At 46.9% G+C, this 20,953-nt stretch overlaps 2 protein-coding genes across 13 annotated transcripts in view; both read left to right on the top strand.

Moving 5' to 3' along the window:
• LOC115203512 (unconventional myosin-IXAa) overlaps window positions 1-20,953 on the top strand; it is a 200,586-nt gene that overhangs the window by 17,204 nt on the left and 162,429 nt on the right. For all 12 annotated transcript variants that reach the window (XM_029768256.1, XM_029768259.1, XM_029768263.1 and 9 more), the window contains exon 2: window positions 12,518-13,507. In XM_029768256.1, coding sequence (XP_029624116.1) covers window positions 12,614-13,507 — 894 coding nt within the window. In that variant the 5' untranslated portion in view covers window positions 12,518-12,613. The remainder of the gene's footprint in view (window positions 1-12,517; window positions 13,508-20,953) is intronic.
• On the top strand, window positions 14,485-20,928 carry LOC115203513 (uncharacterized). The gene is made up of 2 exons (XM_029768265.1): window positions 14,485-16,800; window positions 20,645-20,928. The coding sequence occupies exons 1-2, from the start codon at window positions 15,654-15,656 to the stop codon at window positions 20,794-20,796; spliced, it is 1,299 nt and encodes a 432-aa protein (XP_029624125.1). The 5' UTR covers window positions 14,485-15,653; the 3' UTR covers window positions 20,797-20,928.

Below are 20,953 nucleotides of genomic sequence, written 5' to 3'. Positions count from 1 at the left end.
TTCTTCAAAGTTGGAATCTTTGTTGACCAGTGGACTACTAGGTTACATTGACATTTAACTGCTGAAATGAAATGGTGTCCTTTCATTATAAAGTCAACATTAAGAAATCAATGAACATGGCTATACACATGGCTACGGGTGTAGTTATTCTTGGCTAAGTAGTGACATGCTCTTCCTGCTACGGACTCAGTTTGTCCTGGCTTGTCACTGGCCAGGCCTGGATGTCTCTCTTGAAGAGTTGCAAGTTTTACAAGGCTATAAAAAGGCCATTTAGGCTTGACTCTGTGGTGGGATTGCTCTCCCATTTCTTTCCACCTTTACATTTAACGATAGGCCGTTTATTTATATACATATTTTATTGTAATCTCATAATTCTGTTTTCTTCTTTGAATGTGGCATTAGAGCAGTTGTGAACAGGATCAGCACAGTCTAGCATCTGATCATTCCTAGTACATCTTCCCCCTTTGTCTAGCGAGCGAGCACTCCTTGTTCTGTGACCACACACTGTGCTAACTGGGCTCTGTACTAATAATAGCACCAGCATGGCCAATCTCGGCTCTTATTTTAGGGGTGGCACATGGCACTGTCACCCTGACCCACCAAGCAAGATCCTCCGGGCCTCCTCAGCGAGACAACTTCATATTTGTGTACGAGTGCAAATCCACAGTTGTGCCACCACCACACACCTGTCAGCGTTTAGCGTAAGGCAAGCATGTTCCTATTATAGCAGGCATGTGGAGGGAGTTAGCATGGCAGTTGTATTTCATTTAGAATACCCATTATTATCTCTGTGCTGTGTTGTGCACACAGGCCCAGGGAGCCTTTGGTCGGCTGTAATTACAGTGAAAACGTTTGGAAGGGATGTGTCAGTTGGGTTAGCCACATGCTAGCATGCTACCCTGCTAGGTTAACAGGTTAGCGTTATTGCACTTGGTGTAAGCCCAAACTCTGCTTGACTTTATTTCTCAATGCCTAGGCCTGTCTCTTTTAGACATTGATTGAATTACTAAGGTATTTGTGATATCTTATCTATGAAGTTGTAAACAGGGCACCAACATTTAGTGAGGAAGGAACTTCAAGTAGGCATAGGTGAAGGTGTGACATACAGGCAACAATCTCATCTCATCCTGTTTCCCCTTCATCAAAGAGTTAACCTCTTGGCCAAGTCGGGGAGGCTGAAGGATCTCTGTTCCCACTCAGAGGAGAAGCCAGTGACGGCGCGGCCCTTTAAGTGACTTGGCACAGTGGCAGTGTTTCTGTTGGCTTTGAAGGCGTGGGGCAGCCATGTTTCCTCTCCTCTCGCTGACCCTGGCCTACTGACTCAGGTGTCTCCTTCCAGCTCACAGTTCATACGCTGTTCACAAATAGTTTATGACAAGCCCTGTGTTAAGGTCCTGGCACTGAATCAGAGAGACTGCATCAAAGTAGAGCTACTATAACTGTTTCATCTCTCTTTGGCTCTTCTCACATAATTCTTGGCTGTCGTTTGATCAAGAGCTTTTGATAAAGTGTTTTATATCAGAGCATTAGTTGACGCCTGAACAAAGTTCTGAGAGGCCATGGTTGTGTTGTTTTCTCTGTGGCTGTAAGGAGTCCACATGTTTATTCAGTGTAGATGGCTGACACTTTCCTTACATGTAATTCATCAGTCTGGAGAACCTGCCTTTTCAACCCAAAAGTTGAATACAACCTGAACCTTTCCAGCCCAGCATGACTGTGTGCCTGAATTATGTAGAATTTCTTTGTTTTCCACTGGTTATCTGTTTATTCACTTAACACATTTTGATTGAATAAGGCCCTTACTGGAAGAGGCAATATCTTGCTAGCCCACCAAATATGCTACATTTTCAACCTTTAACATTGTAAAATGGATTATGTGGCAGTAAACAATGACATACACATCTTAAAACAAGGTCAAGGATATGGAACAAAAAAACATTTAGCTACAAGCAATAATGACGCAAGGTCTTTGCGTGTTTCTCTTCCCGTATTTAATTGGTTAGCCGTGAGTTTCACCTCAGAGAGCTGTGTTTTTAGAGCACGCTATTGGATTTACTAAGGCTGTTTTAGAAGAGTTGCCAGCGCACCACATCAGAAGTATGCTACTAGCAGGACGTCTGTTCTCCCCTTGAGACCCTCTTTACTCAAATCTGCTTGGATTCACTAATGAGCTACTAGCAGTTGTCTGTTCACGTAGTTTACTTTGATCTTGTACATCTTGTAGGTCAAACACTTTACAGCTTAAACTTGACGATTTCAACTTTAATTGCAGTAATGGTTCTGGCAATGCGTTTAGACTATGTTACAAACATTGAAAGGCTCCATACTTCAATCAATGTCACACGAACACAAGGTTGAGTGAAAATGGCCACATATAAAGGGTTGGCCTACTTTTAGCTAGGGAGCAATAGATGGAGCTAGGCAGAGACAGTGCTTGAATTAGACGTGGTGTGGAGATTCAGAAGCCTCATGTCTTGGTTGTGGGGATATTATCCCACAAAAGCACCCACTACTGGTCTCACTGTGCCCACCACCACAGAGGACTATTTGCTATGCAAACAGAACATCTACCTGATCTGCTAGCCAAAAGGAACACCTATGTGAGAATGCTATTCATTGACTACAGCTCAGCGTTGAACACTGTAGTACCCTCAAAGCTCATCACTAAGCTAAGGATCCTGGGACTAAACACCTCCCTCTGCAACTGGATCCTGGACTTCCTGACGGGCCGCCCCCAGGTGGTGAGGGTAGGTAGCAACACATCTGCCACGCTGATCCTCGACACTGGAGCCCCTCAGGGGTGCGTGCTCAGTCCCCTCCTGTACTCCCTGTTCACCCACGACTGCGTGGCCAGGTACCACTCCAACACCATCATTAAGTTTGCAGACACAACAGAAGTAGGCCTGATCACCGACAACAACGAGACAGCCTATAGGGAGGAGGTCAGAGACCTGGCCGGCTGGTGCCAGAATAACAACCTATCCCTCAACGTAACCAAGACTAAGGAGATGATTGTGGACTACAGGAAAAGGAGGACCGAGCACGCCCCCATTCTCATCGACGGGGCTGTAGTGGAGCAGGTTGAGAGCTTCAAGTTCCTTGGTGTCCACATCAACAACAAACTAGAATGGTCCAAACACACCAAGACAGTCGTGAAGAGGGCACGACAAAGCCTATTCCCCCTCAGGAAACTAAAAACATTTCGCAATGGTCCTCAGATCCTCAAAGGTTCTACAGCTGCAACATCGAGAGCATCCTGACTGGTTGCATCACTGCCTGGTATGGCAACTGCTCGGCCTCTGACTGCAAGGCTCTATGGAGGGTAGTGCGTACGGCGTGTCAGAGGAAGGCCCTAGTCATAGATTGTCCTCTCTGCTACTGCATGGCAAGCGGTACCGGAGTGCCAAGTCTAGGACCAAAAGGCTGAACAGGTAATCAAATCAAATGGCTACCGTGTGTGTGTGTGTGTCCCAACCCCTCTTATGCTGCTGCTACTCTGTTTATCATATATGCATAGTCACTTTACCTATTCATTCATGTACACACTACCTCAAATAGCCCGACTAACCGGTGCCCCCACACATTGGCTACCTAAACTATCTGTATTGTGTCCCACCACCCACCAACCCCTCTTTTACACTACTCTGTTTATCATATATGCATAGACACTTTAACCATACCTACATGTACAGTTGAAGTTGGTTTCCATACACTTAGGTTGGAGTCATTAAAAATCCACAAATTTCTTGTTAACAAAACAAACTATAGTTTTGGCAAGTTGGTTAGGACATCTACTTTGTGCATGACACAAGTCATTTTTCCAACAATTGTTTACAGACAGATTATTTCACTTATAATTCACGGTATCACAATTCCAGTGTGTCACAAGTTTACATACGCTAAGTTGACTTTGCCTTTAAACAGCTTGGAAAATTCCAGAAAATGATGTCATGTATTTAGAAGCTTCTGATAGGCTAATTGACATAATTTGAGTCAATTGGAGGTTTACCTGTGGATATATTTTAAGGCTTACCTTCAAACTCACTGCCTCTTTGCTTGACATCATGGGGAAATCAAAAGAAATCAGCCAAGACCTCAGAAAAACAATTGTAGACCTCCACAAGTCTGGTTCATCCTTGGGAGCAATTTCAAAACGCCTGAAGGTACCACGTTCATCTGTGCAAACAATAGTACGCAAGTATAAACACCATGGGACCACGCAGCCGTCATACCGCTCAGGAAGGAGACACATTCTGTCTCCTAGAGATGAATGTACTTTGGTGCGAAAAGTGCAAATCAATCCCAGAACAACAGCAAAGGACCTTGTGAAGTTGATGGAGGAAACGGGTACAAAAGTATCTATATCCACAATAAAACGAGTCCTATATCGACATAACCTGAAAGGTCGCTCAGCAAGGAAGAAGCCACTGCTCCAAAACCGCCATAAAAAAGCCAGACTACGGTTTGCAACTGCACGTCCTTGCTGCTTTGCTGCAGGAGGGACGTGTGCACTTCATAAAATAGATGGCATCGTGAGGGAAATTATATGGATATATTGAAGCAACATCTCCAGACATCAGTCAGGAAGTTAAAGCTTGGTCGCAAATGGGTCTTCCAAATGGACAATGACCCCAAGCGTACTTCCAAAATTGTGGCAAAATGTCTTAAGGACAACAAAGTCAAGGTATTGATATCATAAGGTGAATGCACCAATTTGTAAGTCGCTCTGGATAAGAGCGTCTGCTAAATGACGTAAATGTAAAAATGTAAATGTATTGGAGTGGCCATCACAAAGCCCTGACCCCAATCCTATAGAAAATGTGTGGGCAGAACTGAAAAAGTGTGTGCGAGCCATGAGGCCTACAAACCTGACTCAGTTACACCAGCTCTGTCAGGAGGAATGGGCCAAAATTCACCCAACTTATTGTGGGAAGCTTGTGGAAGGCTACCTGAAACATTTGATCCAAATGAAACAATTTAAAGGCAATGCTACCAAATACTAATTGAGTGCATGTAAACTTCTGACCCACTGGGAATGTGATGAAAGAAATAAATAAATCTACTATTATTAACTACTAATCTACTATTATTCTGACATTTCACATTCTTAAAATAAAGTGGTGATCCTAACTGACCTAAGACAGGGAATTTTTACTAGAATTAAATGTCAGGAATTGTGAAAAACTGATTTTAAATGTATTTGGCTAAGGTGTATGTAAACTTCCGACTTCAACTGTCCATACTACCTGAATTAGCCCGACTAACCGGTGCCTGTATATAGCCTCGCTACTGTTATTATCACTGTCTTTTTGCTGTTGTTTTTTTATTTCCTTACTTATCTATTGTTCACCTAATACCTATTTTTTACTTAAAAATTGCACTGTTGGTTAGGGCCTGTAAGTAAGCGTTTCACTGTATTCAGCGCACGTGACAAATAAACTTTGATTTGATTTGAGCTCTCATTTCAGTGGAAGAAAGAGAAGAGGGCAACGGGAAAAAACTAGTAAATGATTGGATTGAAGACGAGCTGAGAGGATATAGACCGGCAAGGACAAAGAATAGAGAGTAGACGAGAGGGCGAAGGAGAGCACATGCTTACTTCCCACTGTATCGGGCTGTTGTGCGTTTTGACAGGCCGCTGACAGACTATGGGCAGGTTCTGTAATCTCTCCCATCTCTCCGTCTCTCTTTCTCATACACCCAGACACACACTTCCTTGTCACGAGGCCAGAATAAGGGCTGTGTGAGAGAGAGGTGGGGGGAGACTGTCACAGCGCATACACGCAACACACACATGGTCAGTGTGACTCAACGTTTGTGGCACACTCAGTCCTTCCCGGTATGGAATTTCTGGAGGTGTGAGTGCACTGCTGCACTTGTTGAGATCTGCTAGCCAGCTGAAGCACTACTCTACTCTTCACTACAGAGACACACTCAACGTACTGGAAGAATGGTTGTACCCCAACTCTCTGTTTAAAGACCTGAAAGAGCTACACTTAGTTATCAGTCTAAGCAGTTATGTTGTTGCTGTCTTAAAACCAGACTTTTCTTCTTTTACTTTGAGGGACTCAAAACTCATAACATTGAAGATGTCTGGTATGTGTACTGCATATTGGTTGGGTTGAGAGACACCTCAGTTTGCTTCAGGAGTTGGGGCATACGTCCATGCTTGCTTTTCCTCTTCAAGTCAAAAGATGAGGGAATTTGAATGTTCGTTATGTCCTTGAAACTCTGGGGAGAAGGTGTTTAAGTGCAATGCTGTAGCCTATACTGGGATTTGTGCTGTGAACTTTAACTTCTAAGTCCCACCTCAGTGTTTTGTTCTGGATCTGGAATGAACAATGTATGAAAATAAATATTTGAAATGTCGATCTTTTGAGGGAACATTCTACGTGTTGGCACATTGTTGCTTGTGTTTTGTTTATAATTATTTGCATAATAAGTCTAACTACCGGTGAGATTAGACTGTAGGAGTTGGAGACTGAAGAGGAGGTTGCACGGCTGATTTGCAATTCAAATAGTTTTACCGCTCTGAGCTGACTTGTAACAGAATCATTGGCTGCAGTGCCAGCAGCTGCAGATTTCCTTTCACGTCAGGTCAAGCAAGACAAAAGGGAAAACATCCCCCTGATGACTATGCAGTCAACCAATTGGTTAGAAACTAGTGGTTGAATTAAGTCACTATTGTATTTTGGCAAAGTTTTGCTTTGCAATGTCCCGGGCCTACAAGACGGGCCCTCCTGCAGAAGTGGCCTACAAGACGGGCACTCCTGCAGAAGTGGCCTACAAGACGGGCCCTCCTGCAGAAGTGGCCTACAAGACGGGCCCTCCTGCAGAAGTGGCCTACAAGACGGGCCCTCCTGCAGAAGTGGCCTAGAAGATGGGCCCTCCTGCAGAAGTGGCCTAGAAGATGGGCCCTCCCTCTTGTAGAAGTGGCTTGAAAAAAGATGCTCAAATCCAGTAGTCTTTGACTCAATGCTTGGCTCGATAACACTGCTTCACTAACACTCTCTTAACAGTGTAACTGTGAAGTCATTGACTTCATGCTGAATTGTAGCATCCCTGTTGACAAGGTCATAACTAGTGCCGCTGAGTCACAATGGTGCCGCTGAGTCACAAGGGAAAAGGTTTTGGGGCCCCTTACACACACACACACACACACACACACACACAGCAGTCCTGTGTTATGTCACTCCTCTTCAACTGTCTTTTCCCACCAAACACCAGACTCATTATTGTGCTCTTGTGACCAGATCTTGCCCTGCTTACTGTACCCCCTCTCACTCAGCCAGATATCCCATGATCCTCTCTGCCTCCGCTGGTTGAATGCCCAGGGCCGCCAGCGATAGAACCCCCCCCCCCCCCCCTTAATTTTGGAATTTAATTGAGTCGTTTGGCTGATTAAGACTTCTCCCCTCTGTATTCTATCAGAATCCATAATGCCAAACATAAGGAGCTTTAATTTAAGGCTTGCTATTGGCTGCTCAGAGTTTTTGCCAGTTATGACAAACCAAAGCACTTAGCACATTGAGCTTTGAGCTTAGTCGACTGTTTTGTTCTGTGTTTCATGCCTGTTTTTCACAAGCGATGTTCTCTGCATTTTTCTTTATGGCTGTATGAATGTACTGTTGTAATGTGTTTTGTGTCCAAAGTGCAATTTCCTTTCTCTGACTTGCTAAGTGTTTGGTGGCTTTTCCCCCACATCTCTGGAGCCCTTGTCGAGGAAGAGGGACATGACCAGTATAGATATTATGGAGGAGTCTGGCTCTCCACGGCCCATTAGGTTCTAATGCAGTACTATAGGTGATGCATGGTCCAGAACATATATGCTATGCCATGTAAATGCATACATACACACATTCTTAATAAAGTGGTACAGGAGATCTAACAATGCCGTTGTCTGACATGGTCAGCTGTCGGTGTGTTTGTGGTTGATGACACACAGCTTCTCAAAACCATGACGTAATAACTTCAAACGGCCCAACTCCATCCTCCACTTCTCTCACAACGACAGCCATTTAATCAGTCAGCACTAATACATTCTACCCTCCTCTGAGTGGGTGACCCTTTCCCATTGTTTCCCTGTTAGTGAGTCAGTTTCTTTACTGGCTGAAATGTAGAGGGAATTTGGAAAGTGACACACACACACACTGCGGGACGTTTTTGTCCCTGTGGGTTCAGTGTGCTGTGTCACACTGAACCCACCAATAGAAAAGGTCCACCACGGGACCTCTATTAGTCCCCAAAAACAGCAGCGCTCACTGTCCTCAGGCACCATTACATCATGGCTTAGACATTCTCTCTCTGTCTGTCCCTCTGTCTCTCGGGTCTTTCTCTATGACTCTGTCTTTGCAGGGCCTTGTCTATCTGTATATCTCTTCTCTCCTCTCTCTTCTCTCTGTCTCAGGACATTTGCTTCAGGAAATGGCAAGATTGTTCAGTTTTTGTTTGCCAGTCAAATGGATAATAGTTTCAGAATGCGGCAACAGCAATGTGATATTCTGTCCCTGGCCGTACAGGGTGTGTTCACTGATTCATATTGACACTGTATCAGAGTGTGTTGACGGTGTAACGTGTTATGGGGTTACGAGTGTCTTGGCCACTGTTCTTTAGAGTATACTACTATAGCCTAATGCTCCTGCTGGAAGGAATGTGTTGACTTGGGCCTATAGTTGTGTAGTTTTACTGGCAGTTTAAAAACACATTGCTGGTTGTAATCATCAGTGAGTATGGTCTACTCTACACTGTTTATAACCTGGATACTATGTTTTATTTGATTGAATATACAGTTGTCATGTACGGTACTTCTACTAATCAATACACAGTACTTTAAGAAGTACCACCCACCCTGCAATCATAAAATCCTCTAACGTTATGCACCACCCCATAATCAGCTTCAGTCTTGGGCTGACACAAGCTCCCCCCTCTACCTCAGCTGTGAATAAAAGGATTGTGCCTCTCCAATCCAAACTGGAGATGAGATTCTAGACCCCACCCAGACATTTGCGGTGATTGCTAAGGGCTGGTGATTCCCTGGAGGAGAGCATTAGTTGATTGTCCTGATGTGGTGGACATGGTTCGGCATGGCCAGCCAGTCAGCCACGGAGGGAGAACAACCCTAAATCTATTAACCCCTATCCTTTAAGCAGTGCACTGTCCATCTGCTCCACCACCCGGCCGTCTCACACACACACACACACACACACACACACACACACACACACACACACACACACACACAGCGAAGTGCACCATTAATACCCCCAGTGTGTGTGTGCCCAGCCTTACACAATCTGGTTAGCAGGGGGGTGTGGGTTGGACGCATGCAGGCCAGGGGGGGGGGGGGGGGTGTGAGTGAATGTAGGCCGGCAGGAAATTGGAGAGAAGGGTGCAGCATTGTATTAGGACCCAGCTGGTGATGGCGTGCCACCTATATGCTTCCCTGTTCCATTTCCTGTTTTCATTTTTTTTCTGACCACATGCAGGTTTTTATGGGCAGGAACAGTTTTGTCCTTAGCAACAGAAATAACACCATATATTGGACTGACAAAGCAGCATCTGTGTATGTTTCTAGCTGATACATTGTGAGAGGAATTGTGGTAAACACAATCATGTTCACATGGCAAATGGTTCTCATTGGCTCTGGTATTGGACATTCAATAATTCTTTGTCTACACCCATTCAGCATCGTTCACACCCTCTAAAGCCTTAGCCCCACCCAGCTCTTTAAGGATTCACATGTGAGACCATGTACTAAACAACCAAAGGTTTCATAACTAAAGGCTGGTTTATACTACGGGTGTATTAATTTATTCCAGCTACGTCTATCGACAGTTGTCGCAGTGACGTCATGAACATTCTATTGAAATGGTTACTTGCATATGTAGACATGTAGCTAGCTAGCTAAACAATGAACCTTAATCCCAACTCATAACGTTACTACCCTGCATGAGTCTACAGGTAGCTAACCAACCAGGTTCAATGTTAGCTAGCTAACATTAGGCTATAACTAGCAATGCAAATGGCTCTGAGATATGAATAATATAACTACACAGATCATACACGTAACATTAGCTAGCGAGACAGCCAGCAAACGCTAGCTAGCTAGCTAGCTAGCTAGCAGTACACTTGAAATGAAAATGACTTTCTGACAAAATTAGAAACGTGTAATATCTGAATGTAGCTAGCTACTTTCAATCTTACCCGTATACATGGATGGACGCTTCTCCCTCACTGTGTCGGATGCCATGGTTGCCCTTAGTTTGAATATGTAATCCGGCGACGGGTGTTATATACAACAGCCTTCTGTGTGTTCTCTTTTTGACTCTGTCTGCATATTTGCAATCAAACGGCAGAATCTCCTTAGCTATCATACTCTAATTCCACTGATTTCAAAACTAGGCCCTGCAGAAAGTGGAGAGCAACACTTATACAGTCTACTAGATGATATCTTCTTAAAAAAAAGGTGTTAGAGAGGATTTCCTACACATACTGACCAGCTAGCTCATGTTACAGATAGAAGCGTGCTACATGGTAGACCAATCCAAACTCATCTCTCTGCATGTCCAGCTCACTCATGATCTCAGCCAATCATGACTAGCGTGAAGGTTGCTGACTTTTTCTGCGGCTAAACCAACTAGGCTCGTAATTTAACAATTTTATTCGTATTTACAGATGGCATACAAGTTTGTTATTAAGGCACATGAAAGTTCACATGTTCCAATCGGAATTTCTGCCCAAAAATGTATTTTGATTAACAACAAAGTTTACATTCAAATGGCTCGACATACAGGAGGGTGCGACTGTACGCCCAGTTTCAATTACATCAAATGTTTGTCACATGTGCTGAATACAACAGGTGTAGACCTTACAGTGAAATGCTTACTTACAAGCCCTTAACCAACAATGCATTTTTAAGAAAAGTACAACTTATTTTTCTTGTAATAAAAATAACAAATAATTAAGGAGCAACAAAAAAATAACAGTAGCGAGGCTACATACAGAGTCAATGTGCGGGGGCAATGGTTAGTCGAGGTAATATGTAGGTAGAGGTAAAAGAGATAATCAACAGAGAGTAGCAGCAGTGTAAAAATGAGGGTGGGGTTAATGCAAATAGTCTTGGTAGCCATTTGATTAGATGTTCAGGAGTCTTATGGCTGTTAAGAAGCCTTTTGGACCTAGACTTGGCACTCCGGTACCGCTTGTCGTGCGGTAGCAGAGAAAAGTCTATGACTAGGGTTGCTGGAGTCTTTAACACATTTTTTTAGGCCTTCCTCTGACACCGCCTGGTATAGAGGTCCTGGATGGCAGGAAGCTTGGCCCCAGTGATGTACTGGGCCGTACGCACTACCCTCTGTAGTGCCTTGCGGTCGGAGGCTGAGTAGTTGCCATACCAGGTAGTGACACAACCAGTCAGGATGCTCTCGATGGTGCAGCTGTAGACATTTTTGAGGATCTGAGGACCCATGCCAAATCTTTTCAGTCACCTGAGGGGAATAGGTGTTGTCGTGCCCTCTTCACGACTGTCTTGGTGTGTTTGGACCATGATAGTTTGTTGTTGATGTGGATACCAAGGAACTTGAAGCTCTCAACCTGCTCCACTACAGCCCCGTCGATGAGAATGGGGGCGTGCTTTGTCCTCCTTTTCCTGTAGTCCACAATCATCTCTTTTGTCTTGGTCACGTTGAGGGAGAGGTTGTTATCCTGGCGCCACCCGGCCAGGTCTCAGCCTACAGGGAGGTGGTCAGTCTCATCATTGGCCTATGCAAAACAAATTACACAACACTAGTGAATACCTGAATATCTATCCTACCTTTGTAGTTGTGTACACTCTGTGTGAGGTATTGTGGATGGTTTCTGTTTCAGTATAGTCTCCAGGGGAATGAGCTGTATACAGAGGAGAGGAGCCCAGACAATCGAGGGCTTAGTAGTTTGTACGTACACACACACACACACACACACACACACACACACACACACACAGAGAGACTGACTAATGCTACGTTTATACCGATTTTTAGGCCATTTATATTGTCCATCCTTCAATCAAATGTATTTTATAAAGCATTTTTACACAAGTAGTGGTCACAAAGTGTTGATGAGTTTAGGACAGTCCAGTTGGACAGATGTTTTGTCTCTGACTGTCTCATAATGCTCTTCTCTTCTCTCTGTGGACACCAGTCACCCCATCAGGACCTTTGGGTGTATATTAAGGTTTTGAATGGTGTTATTGTGTGTTCAGTAGAGAAGCTGGCAGCTGCTAGTCTTGGCATGGGGATGGACTGCTGCTGCTGTGCAGTGTAATCTAGTCGGCCCAGATGCTGTTATCCCTGAATGTTCCAGTCTCTTTATGTTGGCCAGCCAGCTATAAACTCATTTGGACATTTTTCATAGATTACATAATAACATGAAATGCATTTTTTTTGGGTGGATTCAGTGACGAGTGATTTACGGTGTTAACCTCTCTGTGTGTTGTCTTGTCATCTCTAACCCTCCTCTATTTCTCTGTCTCCTCCAGCGGTGATGTCTTGAGGCAGTCTCCCATCCGGCCTAGTGAAGGACGTGTGAGGTCGTGTGAGGTCAAGTGACTGCTAATGGGAACCCCTGTGACACCATGAGCGCTCGTGATGGCGGCCACGGCGGCGGGATCGGCGGCGTGGGCACGCTGGGCAGGCGAGGACGCTACGAGGACTCGGAGTTCACCCTGCGCATCTATCCGGGCTCCCTGGCCGAGGGCACCATCTACTGCCCCGTCAGCGCCCGCAAAAGCACCACGGCCGCCGAGGCCATCGAGCGCTGCCTGGAGCGCCTGCGTCTGGACCGTGACCGCTGCTATGTGCTAGCCGAGGTCAAGGAATTTGGCGGGGAAGAATGGATCCTGAACCCCAGCGACTGCCCAGTCCAGCGGATGATGCTGTGGCCCCGCGGGGCTCTGGAGCAGCGCTCGGGCTCAGGCGGTGGGGAGGACTACCGCTTCCTGCTGCGGCAGAAGAATCTGGATGGCTCCATCCACTATGGCGGCAGCCTGCAGATGTGGCTGCGTGTGACCGAGGAGCGCCGGCGCATGACGGAGCGTGGCCTGTTGCCACAGGAGGAGGTCAGGGGTGACCACGCCGACTTGTGCTGCCTGCCGGAGCTCACCGAGCGCTCGCTGCTGGACAACCTACGCTCGCGCTTCCGCCAGGAGAGGATTTACACCTACGTAGGCAGCATCCTCATCGTCATTAACCCCTTCCAGTTCCTCCCCATCTATAACCCTAAGTACGTCAAGATGTACGACAACCACGCTCTGGGAGACCTGGAGCCGCACATCTACGCCGTGGCTGATGTGGCCTACCATGCCATGCTGCAGCGGCGGAGGAACCAGTGCATCGTCATCTCTGGGGAGAGCGGCTCGGGAAAGACCCAGAGCACCAACTTCCTGATTCACCACCTGACTGCCCTCAGCCAGAAGGGATTCGCCAGCGGGGTGGAGCAGATCATTCTGGGGGCAGGGCCAGTGTTGGAGGTAAGGACACCCGTGCAATAAAAATCCTTTGGAATTTGTAACAGTGATGGTTATTTTGTCGCTGAGTTTTCTGGTGCCGTTTTCCTCTCATGGATACAAAATGAGCCAAAATGCTTTTGTTCTGTTTCAGTCAGCCAGTCTACAATGCTGTTTCAGTCAGCCAGTCTACAAGGCTGTTTCAGTCAGCCAGTCTACAAGGCTGTTTCAGTCGGCCAGTCTACAATGCTGTTTCAGTCGGCCAGTCTACAATGCTGTTTCAGTCGGCCAGTCTACAATGCTGTTTCTGTCAGCCAGTCTACAATGCTGTTTCTGTCAGCCAGTCTACAATGCTGTGTCGTGTCTTTGGCTATGCCGGATTAAGTGATATGACATGCTATTCTGTTTTTTCAGCGGTTGCAGGAGCACAATCTTAAACTGTCTCCGTCTAAGTGCAAGTTTTTGAGGAGGTCTGTTAAGTTTTTGGGACACATAATTTCTCAGGAGGGTGTAGCCACTGACCCTGCTAAAGTTCAAACTATTTTGAATGTGACTGAGAGCGAGATGATGGAAGCTGATGGTGTCACTCCGTCTCCTAGCAAAATCCGTTCTTTTCTTGGTATGGTAGTATACTATCAACACTACATTAAGAATTGTTCCATGGTTGCTAGGCCATTGTTTCAGCTAACTACAGGTCAGAAGAAGCCTAGGAGAGGCAAGGGTAGGAGGAGGCCTGGTCCCTCTCGCAGGCTCACTGCTGCAGACTGGACTGCCGAATGTCAACTTGCTTTTGAAGCTTTGAAATCAGCACTAGTTGACCAGGCACTGCTGGCTCATCCAGATTTTTCTCAGCCATTTTTACTTTCTGTGGATGCATCTACTAGTGGTTTGGGAGCTGTACTATCCCAAGTGCAAGATGGGATGGCAATAGCCAGGCCATTAGCTTTTGCTAGTAAATCTCTTAATTATGCACAATCCAAGTATCCTGCTCACCAGCTGGAATTTCTAGCCATGAAATGGGCCATTCATGATAAATTCAGCCATTGGCTGCGAGGGCATAAGTTTACTGTGTGGACCGACAACAATCCACTCAAATATATTCTTACAAAGCCGAGACTTGATGCATGCGAGCAGAGATGGGTTGCAAAGCTGGCACCCTTTGACTTTGATATCCAGTACATACCAGGTCCCAAGAATGTCGTTGCTGATGCTTTGAGCAGAGAGCCATTTGTCCGCTCCACAGTTCTGCACCGACTGACAAGAATTCCATATGATGTCCTGCTGGAGGAAGCCAGAGGTCTTCGAGTGGATGATGTTCAAGACATGTTCCGCCTCTCCTGTGAACAGCCCGAGGCTGGCTGTGGAACGTATATGGCTCCTGGGAGTGAGTTAAGTAGAGCTGGAGACGATGTCAGTGGGTTGGTTTCCTGTGAAGAGGTGTCTGCTGTCCTCCATGCTCACCGCCGATGGGATGATGGTGCCACGGTGAGGGCCATTTCACATGCGCAGCACCTTGAGAAGTTGATGTCCATGGGTCAGAGCTCTTTACCTGTCTTTACACACAAGGAGCTGTATGATAACCAGTCACTGGATCCTGTCATCAGCAGAGTCATGTTCTTTGTAGATAGAGGCCGGCGCCCATCTAGGAGAGAGCGAGTCCTTGAAGCTAATGAAACAGTTTATACTCTAAGACAGTGGGGAAAACTCACCACGCGGTTAGGGATTCTGTATCGTGTCTCAAAACACCCAGTGAGTAACAAGAAAATATTCCAGTATGTTGTACCTGTGTCTTTGAGAGGCCCTGTGTTGAAGGGAGTTCATGATGATGCTGGTCATCAGGGTCAGCAGTGCACATTGTGGCTTACGAGACAGCGGTTTTACTGGGACTCTATGGAAAAGGATGTCAAGGAATACGTGGCCCACTGTAAGAGATGCGTGTTGAGGAAAGCACCTGAGCCTGAAGCAAGAGCTCCACTTGTCTCCATTGTGACAACGGCACCTTTGGAACTTGTGTGTATTGATTTCTGGACTGCAGAAGATTCAAACAACAAGTCTATTGATGTGTTAGTAGTGACTGATCACTTTACTAAGCTGGCATGTGCGTATCCGTGTCCAAACCAGTCTGCTAAGACTGTGGCTCGTGTTCCCTGGAATAATTTCTTCTGCGTTTATGGGTTCGCTGATTGTATCCATTCTGACAGGGGTGCTAACTTTGAAAGTTCACTTATTGCAGAATTACTTCAGTTATCTGGTGTTGGAAAGTCCCACACCTTATCATCCCATGGGGAATGGTCAAGCAGAACGTCTAAATCGCACGCTGGGTGGGATGATTAGAGCTCTGCCAGCTAGGTCCAAGGCTAAATGGCCTCAGATGTTGAACACATTGACATTCTCCTATAACTGCACTGTTCACGAGACTACTGGGTTTCCGCCCTTCTTCTTGATGTTTGGACGCACCCCTAGGTTGCCAGTAGATGTTATGTTTGAAAGTGTGCTGTTGGATGGGGACACGGTCGATGTGGATAAGTATGTCCAGTCTTTGGGTGAGGATCTGAGAGAAGCCATGACATTGGCTCAGCAGCATGCAAGTAAGCAACAAAAGATACAAGCCGAGGTCTACAACAGACGGTCGAAGGGTCATTCGGTAGAGAAGGGAGACAGAGTTCTACTTGCTAACAAGGGAGAGAGGGGCAAGAAGAAACTGGCTGATCGCTGGGACAGTGCGATGTACATAGTTGTTATGAAGAACAGCTCACTGAACACATATCGTATACAGCACCCTACCACTGGACGCATCAAGACGGTGCATAGGAACCTGATTATGCCAGTCAACTTTCTGCCTTTGCCTTCTTGGGAGGAACCTGAGAGTCACGGATCTCTATCGAGTGGTGACGTGTTCTCTGAGATGTCTGCAGCGTCCAGCAAAATGGATGGGAGTGACGCAAGGACTGTCCACTGGGTAGCAAGCCTTCCTGAGTCTTCTGGGAGGATATTCCAAGAGGATGGTGAAGTCCCAGTTGATGGAAGTGAAGTGGAACGGCCATATGACGTCCCCTTGAGTGAGGTGTGCTCAGTAGAAGTGGACCAGAGAGAGATCCCCAAAGCCTACAAGAGTTCTGATGGCGAAACTCCATTCAGTGGGGATGGTGCTGTGACAGATGTTGTTAACTTGGTTGAAGATGCTTTGTCAGTGTGGTCTGTGGCAATCTACCAGGATTCTGATCAGTCGTCTGACACTACTAGTGTTGAGTCTGTAACTGAAAGTGTGCTGGCTCCGGATAGGCCGAGTTGTAGTATTCCCCAACCTGAGGTTAGACATTTACATTTAAGTCATTTAGCAGACGCTCTTATCCAGAGCGACTTACAAATTGGTGCATTCACCTTAAGATATCCAGTGGAAAAACCACTTTACAATAGTGCATCTAAATCTTTTTTTTTGGGGGGGGGGTAGAAGGATTACTTTATCCTATCCCAGGTATTCCTTAAAGAGGTGGGGTTTCAGGTGTCTCCGGAAGGTGGTGATTGACTCCGCTGTCCTGGCGTCGTGAGGGAGCTTGTTCCACCATTGGGGTGCCAGAGCAGCGAACAGTTTTGACTGGGCTGAGCGGGAGCTGTGCTTCCTCAGAGGTAGGGAGGCGAGCAGGCCAGAGGTGGATGAACGCAGTGCCCTTGTTTGGGTGTAGGGCCTGATCAGAGCCTGAAGGTACGGAGGTGCCGTTCCCCTCACAGCTCCGTAGGCAAGCACCATGGACTTGTAGCGGATGCGAGCTTCAACTGGAAGCCAGTGGAGAGAGCGGAGGAGCGGGGTGACGTGAGAGAACTTGGGAAGGTTGAACACCAGACGGGCTGCGGCGTTCTGGATGAGTTGTAGGGGTTTAATGGCACAGGCAGGGAGCCCAGCCAACAGCGAGTTGCAGTAATCCAGGCGGGAGATGACAAGTGCCTGGACTAGGACCTGCGCCGTTTCCTGTGTGAGGCAGGGTCGTACTCTGCGAATGTTGTAGAGCATGAACCTACAGGATCGGGTCACCGCCTTGATGTTAGTGGAGAACGACAGGGTGTTGTCCAGGGTTACGCCAAGGTTCTTAGCACTCTGGGAGGAGGACACAAGGGAGTTGTCAACCGTGATGGCGAGATCATGGAACGGGCAGTCCTTCCCTGGGAGGAGGAGCAGCTCCGTCTTGCCGAGGTTCAGCTTGAGGTGGTGAGCCGTCATCCACACTGATATGTCTGCCAGACATGCAGAGATGCGATTCGCCACCTGGTTATCAGAAGGGGGAAAGGAGAAGATTAATTGTGTGTCGTCTGCGTAGCAATGATAGGAGAGACCATGTGAGGATATGACAGAGCCAAGTGACTTGGTGTATAGTGAGAATAGGAGAGGGCCTAGAACAGAGCCCTGGGGGACACCAGTGGTGAGAGCACGTGGTGCGGAGACAGATTCTCGCCACGCCACCTGGTAGGAGCGACCTGTCAGGTAGGACGCAATCCAAGCGTGGGCCGCGCCGGAGATGCCCAGCTCGGAGAGGGTGGAGAGGAGGATCTGATGGTTCACGGTATCAAAGGCAGCAGATAGGTCTAGAAGGATGAGCGCAGAGGAGAGAGAGTTAGCTTTAGCAGTGCGGAGAGCCTCCGTGACACAGAGAAGAGCAGTCTCAGTTGAATGCCCAGTCTTGAAACCTGACTGATTAGGATCGAGAAGGTCATTCTGAGAGAGATAGCAGGAGAGCTGGCCAAGGACGGCACGTTCAAGAGTTTTGGAGAGAAAAGAAAGAAGGGATACTGGTCTGTAGTTGTTGATGTCGGAGGGATCGAGTGTAGGTTTTTTCAGAAGGGGTGCAACTCTCGCTCTCTTGAAGACGGAAGGGACGTAGCCAGCGGTCAAGGATGAGTTGATGAGCGAGGTGAGGTAGGGGAGAAGGTCTCCGGAAATGGTCTGGAGAAGAGAGGAGGGGATAGGGTCAAGTGGGCAGGTTGTTGGGCGGCCGGCCGTCACGAGACGCGAGATTTCATCTGGAGAGAGAGGGGAGAAAGAGGTCAAAGCACAGGGTAGGGCAGTGTGAGCCGGACCAGCGGTGTCGTTTGGCTTAGCAAACGAGGATCGGATGTCATCAGCCTTCTTTTCAAAATGGTTGACGAAGTCATCCGCAGAGAGGGAGGAGGGGGGGAGGGGGAGGAGGATTCAGGAGGGAGGAGAAGGTAGCAAAGAGCTTCCTAGGGTTAGAGGCAGATGCTTGGAATTTAGAGTGGTAGAAAGTGGCTTTAGCAGCAGAGACAGAAGAGGAAAATGTAGAGAGGAGGGCGTGAAAGGATGCCAGGTCCGCAGGGAGGCGAGTTTTCCTCCATTTCCGCTCGGCTGCCCGGAGCCCTGTTCTGTGAGCTCGCAGTGAGTCGTCGAGCCACGGCGCAGGAGTGGAGGACCGAGCCGGCCTGGAGGATAGGGGACAGAGAAAATCGAAGGATGCAGAAAGGGAGGAGAGGAGGGTTGAGGAGGCAGAATCAGGAGATAGGTTGGAGAAGGTTTGAGCAGAGGGAAGAGATGATAGGATGGAAGAGGAGAGAGTAGCGGGAGAGAGAGAGCGAAGGTTGGGACGGCGCAATACCATCCGAGTAGGGGCAGAGTGAGAAGTGTTGGATGAGAGCGAGAGGGAAAAGGATACAAGGTAGTGGTCGGAGACTTGGAGGGGAGTTGCAATGAGATTAGTGGAAGAACAGCATCTAGTAAAGATGAGGTCAAGCGTATTGCCTGCCTTGTGAGTAGGGGGGGAAGGTGAGAGGGTGAGGTCAAAGGAGGAGAGGAGTGGAAAGAAGGAGGCAGAGAGGAATGAGTCAAAGGTAGACGTGGGGAGGTTAAAGTCACCCAGAACTGTGAGAGGTGAGCCATCCTCAAGGAAGGAACTTATCAAGGCATCAAGCTCATTGATGAACTCTCCAAGGGAACCTGGAAGGCGATAAATGATAAGGATGTTAAGCTTGAAAGGGCTGGTAACTGTGACAGCATGGAATTCAAATGAGGAGATAGACAGATGGGTCAGGGGAGAAAGAGAGAATGTCCACTTGGGAGAGATGAGGATTCCAGTGCCACCACCCCGCTGGCTCGATGCTCTAGGGGTATGCGAGAACACGTAGGCAGACGAGGAGAGAGCAGTAGGAGTAGCAGTGTTATCTGTAGTAATCCATGTTTCCGTCAGCGCCAGGAAGTCTAGGGACTGGAGGGTAGCATAGGCTGAGATGAACTCAGCCTTGTTGGCCGCAGACCGGCAGTTCCAGAGGCTGCCGGAGACCTGGAACTCCACGTGGGTCGTGCGCGCTGGGACCACCAGGTTAGAGTGGCAGCGGCCACGCGGTGAGAAGCGTTTGTATGGCCTGTGCAGAGGGGAGAGAACAGGGATAGCCAGACACATAGTTGACAAGCTACAGAAGAGGCTACGCTAATGCAAAAGAGATTGGAATGACAAGTGGACTACACGTCTCGAATGTTCAGAAAGTTAAGCTTACGTTGCGAAAATCTTATTGACTAAAATGACAAATGCTAGCTAACTAACACAACGCTACACTAATCAAGTCGTTCCGTTGTAATGTAATAGTTTCTCCAGTGCTGCTAGTCGGTAGAGGTTGGCTATTATACAAAAGCAACTTTGTAGCTAGCTAACATAACATAACACTAATCAAGACGTTCCTGTGTAATGTATTTAGTTTCTACAATGCTGCTCGTCGGTAATAGTTGGCTGGGTATGGAACAATGGCGTCGCGGGGGACGGAAATAGCTGGCTAGCTAACCTAGCTATTACTAAACTACACAATTATCAAGCTATGACAAAGACATTTATGTAGCTAGCTAACTAACACTACACTAATCAAGTCGTTCCGTTGTAATGTAATAGTTTCTACAGTGCTACTAGTCGATAGCGATTGGCTAGCTAGCGGTGTTGACTAGCTAGCAGCCAGCAGTGTTGACTACGTTAGGAGGACGAAAAAATAGCTGGCCTCGATAATTACTCCTCGATAATTACTCTAAACTACACAATTATCTTTGATGGCTAAGAAAAAATTGCTCAGATCAAACAAACCAAACCGTTGTAATGTAAAGAAGTGTAATATTACCTGTGGAGCGAAGCGAAGTGCGACTGCTCGCTACTGACCCTGTATATAGCTACAGACCTCTGAGCACGGTTAGTGCTGTCCGTGACATTCCTGCTAGGTTTTTGGGTGAGGGTGTTCGGACTAGACTAGGTAGATTTATTAAGCCAGTGAATAGGCTAATCCAAACTATGTCTACACAGGAAATGAAACCGTTCTTGGTTTCTCAGTGACGGTAGGATATTGCCTACCTTTTCTTTTTTTGTGTGTATGTGGTAATCTAACTGGGTCTTAGAGTGATTTGTGGGTTGGTCTAATATTTTTGACAATTCATGTAACTTTGTGTGTAGTTCATCAGCATAAAATGTATTTGGCATTTTTTGTATACGG

This window comes from Salmo trutta, chromosome 12 (genome assembly GCF_901001165.1).
Source record: "Salmo trutta chromosome 12, fSalTru1.1, whole genome shotgun sequence".
NCBI classification, from domain to species: domain Eukaryota; kingdom Metazoa; phylum Chordata; class Actinopteri; order Salmoniformes; family Salmonidae; genus Salmo; species Salmo trutta.
This window is presented reverse-complemented; position numbering and strand designations above follow the sequence as displayed.

Excerpts from the sequence above, each read along its gene's own strand:
- LOC115203513 (XM_029768265.1), top strand. The coding sequence starts at position 15,654 with ATGGGTTCGCTGATTGTATCCATTCTGACAGGGGTGCTAACTTTGAAA. Across the intron at positions 16,801-20,644 it reads TCCCCAACCTGAGGTTAGAC|CTCTGAGCACGGTTAGTGCT; the intron begins ATTTACATTTAA and ends ATAGCTACAGAC.